Here is a 14,457-nt window from a genome sequence, read left to right on the forward strand (position 1 = left end):
TGCAGACATACATCTCAGCAACTTAAACATGGTGCACATGTTTATTTTCATCCTATGAAATCTAAGTGCTTTCTATTGCTCCAAATGGCATGATCTTTACTTCAAAATGGCTGGCATCACCTGTGAATTTGTTCGTACTGTCTGATGGTGCTCTTGAATGTCGGACTTTCCATCACAGGGCGAGGCTGTCTGTTCATCTCCAGTCTCAGAATCGGGAGAACCAGTGGCTGACTGGGCAACAGGGGTTTCAATACCTGCAATAACAATACCTGCATGTTCAGTATTAGGATTCTGTTCCTTACTTCAAATGAGAATCTTTTGTTTTGATGCCCTATCTTCTGATCAACTATATATTGAAGCAGGGATAAAAATCAAGGATTCTTGTCAAAATCTTCTAAACATGAAGACACCTAAAAACATGAAAATAAAGGCACAATTCCTCAAGGACACAGCTTAATTGCTCACCCTGTCCAGTACAAAGTTACAAAGCCAGGCCAAATCATGGCATATGTTCTACAAGTTTCAAATGACATTAACTGTTTCATCTGCCTTTTTCAATAGAAATTGCACCCAAAATCTAAATGGAATCAGTAATCAGCTAATTGTAGCCAGGACAAAGTTTTATTTTCACAAGGATAGACACGTCCACTGCTCTGTCAGTCTGAGACAAGTTAAAAATCCAAAGGATTAGTTGTTTTAAACCAAAACTAGCTATCTTACAAAAAGCTCTAGTCTGATATCAGCTGCGGACAAGTTTGAATTTTCCAACAGTGTGTCTACCTGTTTTCAATAGCTCAACACTGATACATATCGTATTCAACGTAATAAGCGCCCCCCTCTAATAAGCACCCATGGCGATATTTGCTAATATATTGGCCAGTGAACAATCCCAATTAGCACCCCTTCCGATTGATCAATGTACAATTATTTATTTGCATATAATACGCACTCGTGCGCTATATGCACCCTTAATTATGGGCAATTCAATTCTGGAAAAATATATCTGTCGTATATAAACATTTCAGGCTGTCAGCATAAACCCCCGAAATTAAATTTATCTTTCAATTCTGTTTTTTTCCACCAAAATAATATTCTAATAGGAGCCCCCTATTTCTAATTTTGAGAGCGCCCTGGGCGCTTATTACGTCGAATACGGTAAGTCCTCCACAAACACTGATTCATAAACAAGTATGAAGTATGTTTCATCAGGCGGTGCTTATTGAAAAGACTTATTATAATACAATAAGAAGAATCTTTTCATCAATTCTTGTCGTCACTTTTCAGTTACCATGGATACAAGCTAAACGAAACCTCTAAAGCCTGAATATGTATATGAAACATCTGTCCATTGATTGTTAGGTCTGACCTAATTTCGCAAGTTTACACAGGAAAGGCTGTATGGTAATACTTGATAATGTTATTATTCAAGCGAGACATTTCTTCAACAGTCAATTCAAAATGTGAAAAGAAATAGATTTGAATTGTGTAGATGATATGCAGCATAGATTGAGTGAATACATAAGTGTGGCCATGTGGAGTGATTTCTTTCAGAAAGATAAATAATATGAAAAATAGATTAATTAACACTTTTTTTGAACACATGAAAATCATGTTAACCATAAATGCACTTGTCAGTGGATAACATTTCAGTATTAACAGATTGTCAAAGATTGATGTGAGAGAAAAGCCTAAAGTGATACCGGTTTCAAACGCAGGGCTCAAAGTTTACGTTTTACCAAGTAGCCATATGGCTACAAATACTTTTCAAGTGAAGTCAATATCATTGGTCACCAAAACATCTGAAATTATCTTATTAATCAAATTCTCATAATATGTAAAATTTATAGCATTAGCCTTTTATGTAAATTAACCACACATACTTCATTAGCCATTCTTTGTTTTGTTTTCAATTTTGATTTACTTTCAAATGTCATCGGCATGGACAGCTTCTCCATGTCCTTATTTTCGTCCATCGGCTTAGAATAACATCATCCATCACTATTATCAGTTCCAAAGTTACTGTCATCATTTTCACTCACAACATTCGGTGGTACGATCATTTTTTGCTGTTCTGAGATGGAAAAGTACTTTGCCATGAAGTTGTCAAGAAAAATGAAAAGGTCTATACATATCAGAAGTTCATATTGATGCACACAGTAAAAGTATTTAGCATAACCAAATCCTTGCATCGCTGCATGAAGCTATCAAAATGTTCACTGCCACATATTTCTGCTTGGAGCTATCTAAATGTTCATTGTCACAGATGACGAGTGCAGTTACACAAGTTTCCAAGATTGCAATCAGGAAAATGAGAAAACAGCGTAGCAAATGTCAATCAAGTTATTTATTTCTGTGTCTAATAAAGAAAAGTAATAAAATTCAGTCACCACAAGACATTTTTTCAAGATAGTCATTTGATAGTGAAACTACTGAAAATCAGGTCACATTGGCAACTATTTAGTTGCAACTTTTAGGCCTAAAAAGATTGCAAGTCCTGAACAGGGACTCAATTTCCTTTTGGGGAAATTTATATGCCCTGACTGAAATTGTTGTTGCCAGAAACGTTTCTGATCAAAGTGAAAAACATTGATGACACAACCTGTAACCTTGCAACTGGTATACATTCAAGGGTTGAGCTCTCTCAGGCATTCTAAGCCGTGCGTTATGATTGTCAGAAGATTGTCACATGTCTATGATTCCCCTGGACTTGAAAATAGATGGATCCATGAAAATCCCTGCAGAAATCATTAGTGTTTACAGATACACCTACCCAACTTTACACATCCCAATACTTGAATCGTGACACAATACATATCATTTACGGTAACCTTGTTCTTGCATGAGTATCAGCATATTTATTCAATGCAGCCTGTCTGACAAGAAATTGTTGCTATCAATAAGTTTGTATCACAACTTGCGTGACTGTATAGTTCAGACTGTATATAGTAAGAAAGTGAGCTCAAGCAATCATTTTACTAAAATATTATAATTATAGTTAAAATTTGAATTGATACTAAGTTAAGCATGATGTCAGATCATGGCTCCAGACAAGCTGTGTACCTGCAAACAATATGAACACAACAAAAATCCCCATTACGCAATTAAGTTTCTTGCATACAAATATGTATGAAACATTTCTAAAACACAATGGTGTAACAACAGTGTGAGTAACCCACTGTAGCCTTTGAAGCTTGCATACCAATATATCCTCACTGATCCTTTTTTCTGATCTCATGCTGGCATCACACACATGAACTCTTCTGAAGTGAATAATGCACAAAAGCGCTAGCTCTCTCTTATTGTAACATGTGACAAGTGTGACTGAGTTAAGTGACTTTATGTAAAAGACTTTAAGGAAGCACATACAAAATGGCTACCAACTTGCCATGGTTGAAAAACTTTGCCGAAAGAGGCACATAAAACCACACATTTAATGGAATTTACAGCAGAATATTTATTAAAATTCAACTTCTTACAAAGTCATTATAAAAATACCCAAATACACAAGACCTAAGTCGTAAACTTATATTACATACCCAAAAAAGACTGAAATACCAATGTATGATTTCATATGAGTAATCATTCACAAGGGCTCAAAATATTATCCGCAGCATTGTCAGGTGCAAATTTGTGATGCTCTGATAAATTTATGAACCGCGACTCCCACAGAATTCATCTGCACATACCATGAAAATTAGGTAAGGAAGTAGCTCAATGACAAGTATATATTTATTATCTCATATCAACTTTATGATTCCATGAATCAAAAACTCTATTCATTGGCACAGACTAAAAAATATACTGGCCATCAAAAAGCTTAAATCATGCAATATGATGAAATTAGATTTTCTTCAAGGCTTTGATTCTTATCTGTTTCATGCAAAATATGAGTTCTCATAGACCTATAAATGAAGTTTCGGAAATGACTCATACAATTTTAGATGACATTACATTTAACCAATTAAGAGGATGATTATATACAATGAACACTATTCACAACTTGATTGGGTAATAATGTGTTGAAAACTGTCAGTCTAACTATCAACAGGGGGTCGACCAGGCTACTGATTTGAAGCGATCACAGGTCCCTGGTTATACTAATTCACAGTGCACCAAAGGCAGCAGCTTATTGAACAAAAGAAAACCAAAATTATACTTTCTGGGGCAGTATTATTCCTATCCAAAAGTCTTCTATTTACAATCTTTGACAACCGAGTATCATGTCATAAACATATAAAGCTAACAATTTTCGTTTTCATTTCGACATTTGCAGATTTGATGGTACACTATTTGTAACTAAATTGATTGTGAAAATAATACTTTATTGTGCAAAGTGCATTCACTGTCACTGATTCTGTGTTTTCTATCTATCTCAAGGTTTTAACTTGCATAAATTTGAGTACTCTCTGCAAGCAAAAAATTAAGAGAAATCTTCTGTCATCATAGCCATAAATCTATTCTCAGCTATGGTGAGTCACTAATGTAGCCATTTTCCTTCTGCCATGGTGAAAGGAACACTATCTGTGCAAGTGCTAAGCCCTTTTTTCTGTCTCAAAGTTCCCATCAAAATTTCTGACATTAAAATACCAAAGGTTGTTACTCCTAACTGGCAAAATGGCCATAGGTGTCACATTACTTGTCCAACCAGAAAAGATCTAATTTGTTACTTTTCCTAATATGTACAGGAGAGGTGTTGGAAGCAAATATACTTCAAAGAAGATGTAACACATTGCACGCCAGATCCAATTTAATCTAGTATCTCAGAGTATATTTCATCACCGATACCCCTCCACATTGCACCATGCTTTAGTTAGGTGCAGTAGGACTTGCATGTATCAGACACAACCAGCTGTGTAAATGTTTCCAAAAATAAAGTTTGAGCTATGCTGTTGTGGTGGAAATAGCTCTCTTCAGCAATGTCATCACCCATGTGTTGTTATTGTCCCTAAATGCTTGAATAAGGAGCCATGTTTATAAGAATCTTCTGACGAAAGGATCATAATGTCACTTTTCTCTTGATGAACTTCAGATTATAATATACAGGAGAGTACTTGTATTTACTAAGTATAGAAAAACAGCAATGTTTAACAGAGAACACAGATCCAAAATAAAAGCTATTCATCCAACCAGAGAAATTCACACAAAAAGGAACATCATCACAAATTCGCACAAGGCTCGATTTAAAGAACTTGATTTAACTTGCACCAGGTGCAGCAACAGAAACTAACTGTTGTAGTTTACTACTCAGTACTAGTCCTTATAATGATAACATACAGCAAAACTACTAGTCCTTTTGATACCTTAACTAGTACGAATTTCTGGGGTGCATGTTGACATGAAAACCAACTGCACCATAGAAAACTAGGTTGCACCTTTGTCCCATAAATTAAAACAGGACAGTTTGCTTCCAGTGTCACATAAATACACATATTGCTGCAACATGTAACAGTAACATGACTGATATAGAAGATTTAACGTGCGCTTTCCGACTGCAGCATATTTCGCACACGGGACAGTAACATGAGCACATTATCTTGAAGTACCCACAGTTTGATGATGTCAAGCCCAAGGAAGCATGACAAATTACACGCAACACAGGGATTAGTGAGGTAGTATGGTAAACAGAGCTTAGAGGTATTGAGTGTGTTGAAAGGTCGATGTTGTGTGGACAAGTAAGGATTAGTCAGACACCAACAAAATTGACATGTACTTGGTGCATGTAGACATACATACCAGGTTTCACTTTTCAATAATAGGTTGCACTGGTGCATGTTTTGTACAGTTAACTCAAGCCCTGTAGCATGATTTACAAGTTTGAAGTATGTAATAGCACTATTCATATAAGTATTATAATAAGTTGAATGATTGCATAAGGATTACAGTTGCCTGGAAGAAACTACATCACAGCAGGGCACACACCAAAATGTGCTTCACCATTTTACAAAAGATTTCTACAGTTACTGTAAAACAGGAATTTAATGCGACATGAAAATAATGCGAGTTCTTGATTTTAGACATAAATGCGCATTTTAAAAATGCAAGTGCCCATACCCTTTCCTAAAAATTTATTTGCTGGATTTATGTTCTGTGTTATTTTAATTAATGTAACCTAGGTAAATAAAAGCCTTACCTGAAAACGCTTGTTTGTTTCAAATGACGTTTTGAGCAGGAACTGTGAGTAGACAGAGATAAATAAAATAACTGTGCACATTAAATCCCTTGTCCATGTTTTTTCAGTGTGAGATTCCTTCCTTATTTTAATATTATTTAAGCTAATTGCCTGTATGTTTGATGGCCAAGCGTGAGAATGGTTTCCTGGCAGCTATCATTGTGTTAGTGTTGTTTTAGTTGACAGTCTGTTGGTACTAGTATATACGTTCTGCCCTTTGATGAAAAGGAGTAGAAAACAGATCAGTGTATCAAATAAGGGGATTATGCTGATAGGATATTCTCAAATAAAACAACAAGATTGTCAACCCATTCATGCGTGTTGGCTCGTGTCTGCTCTTGACGGCGGTTTGAGTTAATAAAGAACTTGAACTTGAACTTGACAAGCTTGTTAAGGACACTGATGGGATAATTCGTGGCTGGTGCCAATCTGGGCTGCTTGACAGGATGTGAACTGACCACTACTCAACTTCACTTTGTGTAGGTGACTTTGTTATTTTGTCTAGTAATTTATTTATCTATTACCTTTGTGACTGATTGTTGTCAGTGTCTGCTATCAACTTGTAATGATCTGATATCATTGTTTTTGATGTAATACTAGTAAATTATACTAAAGTGATTTATTTCCTTTAGATGGTACAAAATTAATGCGCATAAAATTAATACGACCTTCCGTCACTCGCTTTTTTCGCATTAATATTCTGCTCGCATTAATTTCCTGTTTTACAGTAATTAAAATTCTCCTCAAGAAGATACCATGCCTGAATTGTATTATATTATTTACGTTATCACTTGAAATAAATATAGAACTATCATTTTTTCTTCAAACAGCACATATGATCCCGAATTTGGACAGAAAACAATATCCAAAATCAATATGAATCACTGTTTTATATGCAGCATAAAGGTTGCATCGCCCTGGGTGTAACTATCTCTTTTTGTATCAGTGAATCTGAATACAAATTGATAATTAACAAGAAAATAAAGCAGTATCTGAGTTAATCTTTTGAGAGGATCTATCAGTGGTCTGGAAATAATCAAGTCTAGACTGGAGAACCAGTGGTTGATAGCATGAACAAAGGTGAGGTGAGGTGAGGTGAGGTGAGGTGAGGTGAGGTGAGGTGAGGTGAAATTGGGTTTAACGTCGCATCCAAGATTGTTGCACTTATATAGCGACGAGCATGCAAGAGTGTGTGTGTGGCTGCTTGTACTAGTCCGAACTGATGCCGATTTATAGTGCTAGCCCAATGAGATACCATGACACAGTTTAACATGAATACCCCACTCAGACACAGTATACTGACTCCGAGCCGACCAGTCCTTGTTTTAGCCCCTTAATGCCGAGCGCCAGACAGGGTAACAACAAGTACCATCTTTTAACGTCTTTTGGTATGACGCGGCCAGGGATCTAACCCCGGACCTTCCGCTCTCCGGGCGGACACTCTACCTCTAGACCACGGAGGTTGTCTCACAAAAAGGTGTGGTGAAATGGGACTTCACGTCAGATTAATGCACTTTTAGATAAGTGTCAGGCAGGGTAACAACAAGTACTATGTTTCTATATCTTTTGGTATGACATGTCCAGGGAATCAAACCCTCGACCTTCAATTTCTACTAAACCATGGATGCTGTTCATGCACAAAGGCACATGGAATGGTCATTAACAGTCACACATCATGAAACCTAAAGTAGATGGCCCGTCTGGCTAGTCAAAATTGCACCCCTTCTCCATGTTTCATTTTTTAATTGGTCACTGCTCATGAGTCATGTAATTTCGCTGAGAAAATATTTAGGGGGGGATGAAGTTGTGTGAATGGTAAATTCAAAGAAAGATATGTCGATCATCTCAGTGAAATGACAACTGGCCGCCATTTAGTAATGTTGTGTCATGTTGTGTACATCATTATTTGCTTATAAATCACCATGAAATAAGGTAAATGGAAGCCAAGATTTACCTACCTACAGAGTGCAGAAAAGGGCATAGGGTTGAGGAGTTCTATAATTTTCAGAGCCCTGCTACCAGGTGACTACGCGACCTCAGGTTAAAAGGAGCAAGCCCTGCTGGGTAAATACGAATTTGTTGTTAAATCTTCCCCACATAACCACTAGAACCTCACTTTAATCAACTTTTACACAAAAATGGAGTACTGGCTGCCAACCTGTGGGTTGAGGGTAGATTTGCTCCCAAGAAACGATACTTGTCATAAGAGTTGACAGAAATGGATTGTGTGGTCAGGCTGATTGCCTGTCACCGTGCCCTTTGGCATGGATCGTTGCTTATACTTGAGACACTGTACATTGAGTGGATCAGACGTTTTGTGAAGGCCCTAGGGATCCTCCTGCACACATCCAGAGCAGCTGTGCGTAGTTCATCGGCAGTTGTAGGGACTGGGCGCACGTTGTGCAGACGCCTTTGATCCTCATCCCACAAGTGTTCAATGGTGTTCATATCAGGGCTCAGGGCTGGCCACGGTAGAACACGGATGTTGTGTTGTTGCAGAAAGGCCATGGTAGCTCTGGCAACATGCGGACGAGCGTTGTCCTGCTGGAAAATGTGTTGTTGATGTTGTGCAAAAAATGGAACAACGTGGGGTCTGATCAATTGGTCGATATACCGCTGAGCAGTGACGCCGTGTCGCCGACCTTGACCAACATTCAGAAAGCACATGGGTCCAAGTCTCGCATTAAGTCAAATCCCTGCCCATATCATGAAGCTAGGTCCACCCCATGGATCCCTTTCCGTCTGCATGGGAGACACAAAAGCGACTTTCATTAGAGAAGATGACACGCCTCTACTCACGATGACGCCAATTGTGATGACCCTGTGCCCACTAAAGTCGTGCTTGTCGATGCCGTGGTTGGAGAATAGGGCGACGTGCTGGTCGGCGACATCTGAGGTTGTTGGAACGGAGACGTCGGATCACAGTGTCCCGGCTAATGTGTCGATTATGTGGTCCTATGGTCTGTCGAGCACTTACACTTGCAGTTAGGAACGGATGTCACTGGTGTTGACGGGAAATCTGCCGATCTTGTCGAGGTGTGGTGACCCTAGGACGACCGCTCAGAGAAAGGTCATCTGTGGTCTGTGTAGCATTGTAGTGGTGCAGGAGACGGTAAATTGTGGTTATGTTAACGTTCAAATGACGGGCAACATCTTGCACAGACTCTCCAGCTTCCAAACGTCCGATAGCCTGGTTTCTCTGAATTTGAGTTAGGCGTGGCATTGTTGACCAAGGAGTGGTAGGTCCAAGAATCGGATGGACATATAATAGGGTGCTGTGATATAGCTGGGTTATTGCAGACAGTGGCTATAAGAACATTCACTTACTCCTCTATTCTGCAATAAGTGTACAGAAGAGCAGGGATGCATCCAGCTCATTAACAAACTGGGCCCATTGTCCCTCTGACTTTAAGAAAGTGGGCCAACACTCATATGAAAATGGGCCAGTACTAAAGGGACCCAAAATTGAATGGTTTTACTAGTTTGTGTTCATAACTCAACTGCATGCACACCCAAATTTAAACTCACAAGTAAAATATCTAGGATTAGGAGACTGACAATCAGGGTAATGGAAGTGATGCAGGGGGTAAATTGGCCTTCTGCAGAACTATATAACTTTCGAAAATTTTAATTTCACTTACCAAACATTTAACCACATATCACCACAACAATCTGCACTTCTAATGAAACTAATCACACAAAGTCACAATCTGAAGAAGTCAATAAAGTCAACTTGCACTGAAATAATAACTTACTCTCGCACTGAAATAGCATCCTGATTTGTTTTTTCTTCCAGTTTATATAGCAGCACATCCACAGTCAAATTGCCAGTATTTCCCAGATTAAGGTTCACTGACTATGTCGTTTCCAGCGGTAGAAACTAACAGTTTCAGTCCACTAGTCCTTATAATGATAGCACACAGCAAAACCTTTAAAACTGTCAAAATTCTACTAGTCCTTAGGATACCTTTACTATTGGGCAGTTTGCCAAGGACTATAGGACTAGTGCCAATTTCTAACCCTGGTTTCATCATCACATATCAAGTTCTCACTTGGACCAGCTTCTTCATTCACAGCCTCGTCACTAACCCTGTCTCCGGCTACGTGTCATCTAGTGCTGGGACAGGGGAATCTCCACCATAAAAAAACCCAATGACCCTTTTCTTTATTTTAAATAACCCGCTACCTGCTCTTCTCATTGCCACTTTGCTGTTTGAATATGGTCACTCACTCACTCAGTCAAGGCACAATCGGCGATAAGGTTGTGTTTGCACGTGTAATTAATGTCTTGGTACGTAATCAATAACGATAATTAGTCAAATCTTTATTTTGAACATACCATTTTCAACGTAATAAGCGCTTAGGGCGCTTTCAAAATTAGAAATAGGGGGCTCTTATTAGAATATAATTTTGGTGAGAAAAAAAACAGAGTTGAAAGATCGTAAATTTCTAGGTTTATGTACCTGAAATGAAACAAAAGAAAAGTCTGTGCGTATTATACACGACAGATATATATTTTCCAGAATTTAAATGCCCATAATTAAGGGTGCATATAACACACGAGTGCATATTATACATGAATAAATAAGTCTTGTGTACATTGATCAATCGGAAGAGGTGCTAATTGGGATTGTTCACTAGCCAATATATTAGCAAATATCACCCTGGGCGCTTATTAGAGTGGGGCACTTATTACGTCGAATATGGTAATTAATTTCGAGTGTGCTCATATGGAGTATTATTTTTCCTGAAAGTATTATGTAAAATTTGTCTCCATTTAAGTTGAGAAGTGAAAACAAATTTCAATCACAATACCTCGTAACACACGAATGTGCCCCCACACACACAAAAAGAAAGACTGACAAGATGTACATCATGACACCTCATAGGATACAATCGTAACATTTTATTCAACTACAATATCTCACTAGCATTAATGACCCGTGAAGATCCGGGATAGAATAGGTCTTCCTCAACCCATGCTTGCCATAAAAAGCGACTATGCTTGTCCTAAGAGGTGCCAAACAGGATTGGGTGGTTGCTGACTTGGTTGATGCATGTCATTGTATCCCCATTGCGTGGATCGGTGCTCACTGGACTGTCTGGTCCAGACTCGATTATTTAGCCGCTGTCATATAGCTGGAATATTGCTGAGTGCGGCGTTAAACAACAAACAAACTAACAAACACTAGTTTTAATACTGAAGATAATATTCAGCTCAGGCTAGTTAGACAGATGACTGCATTAGAAATTGTTTTACCGATGTAGTGATACAGGGATCGATTGATAAGTTCTGAGCCTCACACAGAAAGACTACACCTGAAGAAAAAAATCATTTATTTTTCAGCATAATCCCCTTCCATATTGATACACTGCCAAGTTTTATCGCAGCTTCGTAGAAGTCCTTCTCTTGGCTGTTATAAAAGTTTGCCACAGCTGCTATGACGTCTTTCTTCCAGTTGAACCTTCTTCATGTTTGGAAACAAGATCAGGAAAGCAAGGTGGGTTGCTGAAGGTGTTCAAAGCCAAACTCATGGATTATAGTGACGGCAATGGCTGATTCATGCACTGGTGCATTATCCAGATGTTTGAGCACACCTTCTCAGCTTCCTAAATATCTAATATCTAACTCTACATCAAGAGCTTTCATGTGACAATACAATACACGATACATTTCTTACTGTATCGATACAAAATGATACACTTGCTAAACTATATTACCTACTGACACCACAGAGTTATCATGAGTCAAATATTGCAAAATGTGTTGTAATTAGCTTTTATGTTCACTATTAAATAAAGCCAATATGAACATGTCTACAGCTAGCTTTTCCTTTTGAACCTGCTCTGTCATATTAATAGTCAAGAAGTTTCCACATAAATATGATATTTTTGACATAAATATGCTTATCACGATACCTGTCGTATCATGACCATATATATCATGATACAAATCGCATCTTGATCTTGCCTTATCGTTTTAGCCCAAAAATATCTTAGTCATATTTTCATCCTCTAAATGCCTCAAGAGTGCAGCATCATATGCCTTTTGGAAGGTCAACCATGATGACACCTTCAGCACCCCAGAACATGGAGGCCATATCCTTTCCAGCTGATGGAACTGTCTTTGCTTTCTTTGGTGGTGGTGATGTCCAATGCTTCCACATTTTGATTGTTATTTGAACTCAGGCTGAAATTGGTGAACCAAGGTTTCATCCATTGTCACAAATCGCTGCCAGAACCTTTCGGGAACAGCTTCAAGCAGAGCTAAATTATCACAAGACGTCATGCGTGTGTTTTTTATCAGATGTCAGAAGCATTGGAACCCAAGGAGTTGATACTTTTACCATTGCCAAAATTTCTGTGATAACAGTGTAATCTCACCATTGGGCTCAGTTATTTGCCGGTCGGTCACCGCGATATCGTGGATTCTTTTGATCGTGTCTGGTGTTGCTGACGCCACAGGCCTTCAAGGATGGGTTGTCTTCAAGGCTCTTCCTGCCATGCTCAAACTCTGCTGCCCACCTCTTTGAGGTGGCACAGGGAGGAGCATCTTTTCCTCGAGTTATACTCATGTCTTCATGAATGACTTTGATGCTAAGCCCTTTTTCGGTAATTACTTGATGTACTGCAAGTTCCTCAAGTACGTAAATTTTCCAAAGGTCACAGGCCCCTGCTTTATTTACTTACTAGTCACAAGTTCGAAACAATTTGCTCAGTTGACTCAAGTTTCTGTGGATATACCTCTATGACATCATGTAATGTCCACAACGAAAGATTTAACTTTACTCAACTTCCTGTTTGAGGCTAAGAACTTAATTTGTAAAAAAAAGAAGAGTTTGGAACCTAAGTCCATCTTGTTGCCATGGAAACGTAAAAAATACAAATTTCTAAAATTTCTAAATAGCAAAAGGCACCAGTTCAGCATGTACTTGACAGACCTGCAAAGTTTCATGAAAAAATACGGTTTCTGAGTTATGCTCCGGAAATGAAACGTGACAGACGGACGGAGCCCGTTTCTATATCCCTCGCCCAACAAAATAAATTGATTGTTGAAGGTTGTTTCCCAATCAGATTAAGAGTACTTACCAGAACATGCAGATGAAACAGTGGCAAACTAAAGATAGTGCTGTTTAATCCAGTTCTTACATGACATAATTAGCACAATCATGATAATGATAAAAAAATTCTTCATTGCCAAAGTGTCGGTGATAATATAATGTACTCTCTCCTGTTAAATGCCTAAAAAACTAAATGTGGTGATCACTCAATTGCTGGTGGATCATCACCAAATGCTGGATTAACTGGATCATTTAAACAATTAAATTATTCTTATTTGTTATCATACCTAAGATTCAGTCTCTGCCAAAACAGTTTTAGACTGCTGGCTCGAACATAGCTCAAACTCAGCCTCTTATCACCATTTTCTAAAGAATATGATGTTATTATATGGAATATCACTAGTTGAGTTTAAAACACTGATCAGATTTTTACAAGACTCAGGCTTCTGACTCGTGGCCTAATTCGCAGACTGAAGACTATTCATACATGGATTATTTTATGGGAAACAAAACCTTGACATGATTTTACTGTTCTAGAAAAACAACATTTCATTGCAACATTGAGAAAACAGATGACATATTAATTTACCGGAGCTTAAAATATCTCAAGGCAACAGAAATAAAAATACCTTTCGCAGAATAATATAGCAATCTTTCACCTTTAAAGTAAAGAGATCAAGTGTATTGAATTTCTTCTCAATGATGGTGAGTCAACAATGATTTTGTTCTTATGGCTGTCATGAATCTGTTATAAGAAATGTATTTTCAATCAGAGAAAACAGGGTATCTCTATATGACTTGACAGCTATCTGGTGCATCTGAGCCTACAGGTTGTGCAGTATATTGATGCAATCATTGGCTACTTCTATTGTGTGTATCTGTGAATGATGAATGTACATTTGTTATGGATCATGTGTTTACCTGGAGTAATGGTCGTGTCAGACACGTCAGAGTTCGGACTTCCATTTGTTTCTTCATCTCCCTCCTCCACCTCTTCTATCTCTGGTTGTTTTTTCAGCGGTGTTTTGCCCGACCGACGTTCAGACTCCGCCATGGTCATTTAGGGCCACTGAAACAAAAATAACAACTTGCTTATTATGAAGGCATGTATAATGAATAGATGAAAACTGGTCTTGTCTTGAAGAAGTCCTTCTCGAATTTCAACATGAAAATAAAACAAGAGTCATCAGAAAGATGACATATCCCCCCCGGCAGCTGTCTGTAAAG

The 14,457-nt window shown here is 38.2% G+C and overlaps 1 protein-coding gene across 9 annotated transcripts in view; it reads right to left on the bottom strand.

Moving 5' to 3' along the window:
• LOC124113378 (cAMP-regulated phosphoprotein 21-like) overlaps positions 1 to 14,457 on the bottom strand; it is a 71,819-nt gene that overhangs the window by 22,494 nt on the left and 34,868 nt on the right. For all 9 annotated transcript variants that reach the window (XM_046473736.2, XM_046473753.2, XM_046473744.2 and 6 more), the window contains exons 2-3: positions 14,152 to 14,299; positions 121 to 254 (exon numbers count right to left, since the gene is read on the bottom strand). In XM_046473736.2, coding sequence (XP_046329692.1) covers positions 121 to 254; positions 14,152 to 14,290 — 273 coding nt within the window. In that variant the 5' untranslated portion in view covers positions 14,291 to 14,299. The remainder of the gene's footprint in view (positions 1 to 120; positions 255 to 14,151; positions 14,300 to 14,457) is intronic.

The sequence above is a fragment of the Haliotis rufescens genome, unplaced genomic scaffold (assembly GCF_023055435.1).
Source record: "Haliotis rufescens isolate VD_foot unplaced genomic scaffold, xgHalRufe1.0.p SCAF_4, whole genome shotgun sequence".
Lineage (NCBI taxonomy): Eukaryota > Metazoa > Mollusca > Gastropoda > Lepetellida > Haliotidae > Haliotis > Haliotis rufescens.